This window comes from Echinops telfairi, unplaced genomic scaffold (genome assembly GCF_000313985.2).
Source record: "Echinops telfairi isolate 266 unplaced genomic scaffold, ASM31398v2 ScPeMD7_18;HRSCAF=68, whole genome shotgun sequence".
NCBI classification, from domain to species: Eukaryota; Metazoa; Chordata; class Mammalia; order Afrosoricida; family Tenrecidae; genus Echinops; species Echinops telfairi.
The window spans coordinates 11,758,730-11,764,729 of NW_022103915.1; the positions used below are offsets into that span (position 1 = coordinate 11,758,730).

Sequence of the window (6,000 nt, forward strand, 5' to 3'; positions counted from 1 at the left end):
TTGGCATCGGGGGCCTGGTGCAATGCTGGCCTTGTTGGTATTCTGGGACTGGGGTTCTTCCTGTACAGTCCAGGCTGACCCAGTCCCTGGCCCCCAGGCCAGTCTCCCTCCCTGCCTTCCCTTTCTTGTCTTCACTCCTCCTGGGGTGCCTGCCCAGGGTCCTCATGGCACCCCCAGCCCTCCCCACCCGGGCCCCTGTCCACCCTGCTGTCTAAAGTCCTTTCGATCTGTCCTCAGAACACGGCAACCTCTCCCTGCCATGCTGGGCTCCAGCTCTGACCTCCTGGGGGGCAGGCTGACCTAGGAGAGCTCCCTGCCCCCCGACCCCCCACAACCTCACCAGACCCTTCCCTTCCCCCGGCCCGGAATAGCTTACTATTACCACCTTGCAGCTGAGTGACCGGCTGAGGGGTAGCTCCATCACCCCAAAGCCCAAACAGATCTGCTGCCTCCCGCCCCGCCCCCAAGCTCCCACCTATGCTGTCCCAGCCACATCCTCTGGGGGCTCTGATGCAAGCACTTAAACCCACCCTGCCTCTTCTGTCACCCAGCCTACAGTGGGCCAGGTGATCCTGGTGTCCCCACCTTCATAAGAGATCCAGCACCCCACCTCTTTGCACACATTCCCCCTCCCCACCCCCACCCTGTACCAGTGCTGCCGTCAGAGCTAGGTTATTGCTCTGACCTCCTCTGGTCTGGGTTAGCGGCCCACGTCCACTTGTAAGCCACTCCCACTGGAAAGCCACTCCCATGGCAAGCCACTGCCAAGGTAAGCCACTCCCACAGGTAACATACTCCCAGGGAAACCCTCTCCCACAGGTAACCCTGTCCCACAGGTGACCCACTCCCATAGTAATCCACTCCTGGAGGCAGGAAAGGAGCATCGTAGAACCAGGGCAGCAGGGAGCAAGATGGGAAAGACCCCGCAGAGACCCTGGAAGAATGAAGCGACACTCACCGGGGGTGGAGAAGCCAGTCAAGGCCCTTCCCCCAGAGCTGGCAGAGAGGGAGGGGGAGAAGGCGGGAACGCGCACCCCCCTCGAGCTGGGCCCAGAATTGAGACTTGCTGCCTCCTGGGCTGTGAGAAAACATCCCACCGCCCCCCCTCCCCAGTGCCAGTCACAGCAGAACCCCCAGGACCCCTGCCCGCACTTCCTACTCTCAGCTGCCCCTGCCACCTCACCGCTGCCTGCAGCGCCCCAGCTCGGGCTCCGGGCTCCCAGGGCAGGCTCATGCCTGCCTTCCCTGGGTCACTCCAGTGTCAGGCTAGACTGCTTGCTCAGTGGACTCGGCTGGGCACTCGGCTGCCCAGCTGGTGGGCAGGGGTCCTGGGCTGTGTGGACCCTGCCTCCTGCCCAGGCAGGAGTTCCACCCTCAGCGAATGGGCCCCCCCAATCCAGGATCCCACGCAGACACACGTGGCCCAGCCTCCGTCCTTGCAGCTCCTGCCCTCTCCAGCTCCCCACCTTCAGACCCCGGTCATTTCCAGAGTCCCCATGGAGCCCCATGTCCTGGGGAAGGGAGCCCCCTCTGTTTTGTTTTTAGAAACGTTCCCTGTCAGCAGGACCTTCTTGTGACCCTGACCCTTTCCAGGTTGAATTTGATGAGTGGGCTGAGGAGGGGGTGGGTAGGAGGTGGGCAGTCCCAGGGGAGGTGGACGGTGCCCAGTTCCCATTGGCTCAGGGCCCTCCTTCTGAGCAGCACAGCCTCACTGGGTGTTATAAATATTTACGCGTGTCTAACTGATCACAGTGGGAGATCTATTTCCCTGTGGCTCTGGTCACACACGGTTTGGCTGGAGTGGAGTCTGGTGGGGGACTGGTGGGGCGGGGGGCCCAGCGGGCTGCCTCAGCAAACTGTTCCCTGGACCGTGGCGCCTGAGGTAGGGGTTAGGTGCACATGCTAATTTGGAAAGCGCTTGGAACGATGGGAATGAGGAAGCAGGGTGGGGCCTGGGAAGGGGGCATCAGGCCCAGTCTGGCCCCGCGGTGAGCCCTGGAGCTTCACACTGGGGCCCCGACTGCCCTTTGAACCTCATGGCAGAGATCTGCCGTTCCAGGGAAGCTAGGGCAGGCAATATGAGGGCCCGGCGGCCCAGGCCAGGTCGCTGGAAAAGGGGAAGCTGTGAGCGGTTAGCTAACAGGATGACTACACTAGCCCAGGGAAGGGGATGTTGGTAAGATCCCCGCAGGTCCCTTAGAGGGGCCTCTGCTGTCCCATGAGCCCTTGGTCCTCCCCTCCCTGGCCCCCCACTCCGAGCCTGGCCTGGGTACTGACCGAGCTCTTCCTGTGTGTGCAGGCTGGGGTCCACTAGGGCCTTCAGCTCGGTGCTCTGCAGCAGGTAGCTCTTGAGCTGGGTCATCATGGTGCGGATCTCCTGCAGCATCTCAGTGCTGGAGGCCTGGTGCGCCATCATCTCCAGGCTGTAGACCTTGTAGTCCTGCACCAGGCTGCCGAAGTACGCAGCCTTGTCCTGCGCCAGCTCCACCACCTTCTTGTACAGCTTGCGGTTGTTGGAGAGGAAGGCGTGGAAGACGCTGGTGAAACTGGCCAGGCTCAGGCGGTGCCGAGCCTTGTCCAGGAGCATGGCCGGCTTGGTCTTCACATGGGGGCTGCTGAACGGCTCGGGCTCCTCCTCGGTGCTGCTGGTGGAGTAGGAGTCCTGGTCTCCGGCTGAGGCGGGAACGCCCAGGCTGTCTGAGAGGGAAGGCAGGGAGCCTGTTGCCTCTGGGGGACTATGTGGGTGGGCACCAGCCTGGCCATCAGCATGGGGGGCAGGTTTCTCTGCTGACAGCTGGGCCTTCTCCGCGGGGCTTGCAGCCAGCTGCCTGGAGATGCGCTTCTTCCTGGGGGGCGGCACTGGGGGCTGCTTAGCCTTCCTTGGTGGCTCCCGCATGCTGCCCAGGCCACCGGCTCTGGCCTCTGCTTCCTGGCCCTGCTCCGTGGTCTTCTGAGGCCTGTCCCCAGCACTGTCTGAGGTCCCGTGGGGAGGCAGGCTGAGAGAGGTGGCCCTGGAGGGGCCCTGGTGGTCCCCCTCTGACCCCTTCCTGGAGCCAAGCTCTTCCAGGGAGAATCTCTGGGATAGGTGGCGCCGGGGAGGGGCGGCAGGCAGGCCCTTCTTGGCGGGCAGTGGAGGGGCGGCCCCCCACCTTAGCTCTCTCTCCCTGAGGGGGCCCAGGTCCGGGGCGGGGCGCGGGAGCCTCTCACAGGCTGTCGTGGGTGGCAGGCTCGGAAGGCCAGGGGGATTGGGGGCATGAGCTTTGGTGTGGGGGGCAGAGATGGGTGGTGGGAGAGGGAGGGCTTCTGGGGTGTGTGGGGTAGCACCCACTGGAGTAGGAAGGGGTGGAGTGCAGGAGGGAGCAGGAGCAGGGATCGGAGGGGGAGGAGGCCGGGCTGGGCCTGAGGGAGTGACAGGGGGTCCAGAGGGTAGGGGTGGGGGTGGGGGAGGGGGTCTGCGAGGGGTCCTCTGGGAGGGCGGTGAGGTAGCGTTGGAGGTGGGAGGCAGCAGGCTCACGGGAAAGCTTCCAGGAGGTGGAAGGTTCACGGGTGGGGTGCCCCCGTAGTCCTCGATGAAAATGGGGTTCACAAACCACAGGCGGTCGTTGCCCACAGCCAGCCGGACTTCGCAGGAGCAGTTCGAGGTGTGGGCCGTGGGCCTGAGGCTGGTGGCTGGGGACGAGGTGGGGGCCGGCTCTCTGTGGGGTTCCGCTGGGCTCCCCGCCGCTGGCCTGGAGTTCAGGGAGGAGTCCCAGAAGCCTGTGGGGACACAGCAGCAGAGGCAGTCAGTGGGCCAGGGGGCAGGGGCAGGAGGCACCCCAGCAGCTGCTTCAGGACTGGGAGGGAGGTTGTTTTTCCTCTTGGGCCCTTTGAAGCCTCTCCCACCACTTCCTGGCTGAGAGGGGAAGCCCCGTGAGGCTCTCGGGTGGCAGCCCTGGGGTGGGGTGGGAGGTGGCAGAGAGCAACCATCCCTGGGCCTGCCACAGACCCCAGGGCTCTGCATGTGGGGGTGGAAAGGATAGATGTGCCCACACTTGCTCCCTCTGGGGCAGGTGGGGCTCGGTCCTGCCATCTCTGACCCAGGATGGTGCAGTGGCACCCACGTGGCAGGCTCGAGAAGGCTTTGTTCCCACGGGGTACTACTGTGTGTGGGTAACTGCCCCTCGCTCAGCCTGTGTGGACCACAGCCCAGTCACAGGCTGGGAGGCTTGTGGTCAGCAGGACCTGCCTGCCCCGACTGCCCAAGCAGGGGCTCCAGGCGCACTGCCCAGTGGTTTTGACTTTGGTCAGCCCCAATGCTGACGGCACAGGGCAGCCCACGCTCCCAGGTGTGTGTGACGGGGAGCCAGAGCAGACAGGGGTGGGGGTAGGGGGGCTCGTGTGCGGATGAACACAGTTCTGGCAGATTCTTTTAGGCAGCCCTCATGGCCTGGGCTGCGGCCATGGCCACCAGAGCTGTCCTCACTGCAGGGCAGGGCGGCACTAGACTGGGCCTGGGGAAGGGCCCTGGGGACTGGCTGAGTGAACTCCTTTCCAGAGGCTGACTCGCTCTGGAATCCCTGACCTATGGGGACCCCCTCACTGGGAATTGGCTAGGAGCTTTCTGTCCCCACCCTCAAACATTGGATTTCAAGTAAGCCCTCCCAAGAGATGAACGTGGACCCAGGTTCTGCCTAAGTTGGTCATTGAGAGGTGCTTAGAGACTTGGGCAGGCAGGTCTGGAAACCCTGGGTGGTGGTGGTGGGGGGGGGCTGTGCTGGGCCTCCAGTGTCTCCCCCAGGCTCTTCTTGGCTTTAGGGAGGGTCTTGTCCGTCAGCGAGTTCCCAGGACTGCCACACAGCATGGCGATTCAAACCGATGGGCATGGCCTGCCTGTCCGGGTTCAGTGACTTGCTTCCTGTGAACATTCTTGCTGACCGCCCCCTCCCCCCGCTACCCCCCACCCCCCAGCTTTCTTTTCCAGTTCAATTTTACTTCCCCTCCCTCGTTTAGCTGTGCACCCCATTATTTAGATCCGAGGGGAAGGGAATGTGGAGGTTTTCGCAGACTGTGAGCCTTCAGGTTCGTAGGCAGTAAGTATTTATTACTTCTCTCGGTTTTCAAAGAGGCATATCCTTCTGTAATTACATAGCCCGTCTCAAGGAACAAAATCGCTAGTAAGTGCCCATCGGACCTCATCCAGGTGGCTCTCTTCTCCCCGCCCCACCCCCTGCTTCCCCCACCCTGCTCCCCCTGGTCCCTGGTCTCCTTGTAGTCCTCAAAGTCTTATCTTTTGGGACGAAAACCACTGTTCCCTTTTCTTCTCTTTTCCTTACGATCATGGTGTCATTAAATATGGATCTTGATGCGCTGACTACTTTGCTACGTAGTGTCCTCTGGTCTCGTCCGTGTCTTGCGGTGTTTATGAGGGGCATCACTGTTGTCCACTGACACATAGTATCCCACCACCCGCCTCGAGGGTCTGTCCCCAATGCCCAGGTGAAGACAAGAGGCCCAGCGAGATTCAGGGACTCGCCTGAATGAAGGTGCTGGGGGCTGAACTGGTTCTAACCGGTCACCCTAGAGCCCATTGCTGCCCAAGGTGACCCTATAGGGCAGGCAGACCCACCCCACAGGGTGTTGGAGGCTGTGACCTTTTGGTGGCTGACTGCCACATCTTTCTACCTAGGACGCAAGAGCAGGCAGGAGTGCTTAACCCTGTGCCCTGCGGGCTTCCTTCATAGGAACTTGCGACACTTCCCATCTCAGTGGTTCTCCTGACGTCAGGTGTGGTGGGGCGGCCAGCCTGCACCCAGCCCTGGAGGTTCGTAGGAATGCAGGCCCTTCTGTGGAAAGGGGTGTGTGGCGGGAGCGGCTGAGTGTCTACTCGGCTAGCTGGGGGTGGGTGGAGCTGTGGGCATCGGTGACCTCCGTAGGCACCCCCTCCTGGAGAGTGGGGGTCTCCCAGGCCAGTGGGACTGTGAGGAAGGAAGGAGAGGGGGTTAAAGGAAAATGAGCTGATTC

General features: G+C 62.5%; 1 protein-coding gene across 1 annotated transcript in view; it reads right to left on the bottom strand.

Annotated features, from left to right (window-relative positions):
* Positions 1–6,000, bottom strand: part of RIN3 (Ras and Rab interactor 3) — a 114,799-nt gene that overhangs the window by 22,495 nt on the left and 86,304 nt on the right. Inside the window, exon 6 of the mRNA XM_045287778.1 lies at positions 2,278–3,756. Coding sequence (XP_045143713.1) covers positions 2,278–3,756 — 1,479 coding nt within the window. The remainder of the gene's footprint in view (positions 1–2,277; positions 3,757–6,000) is intronic.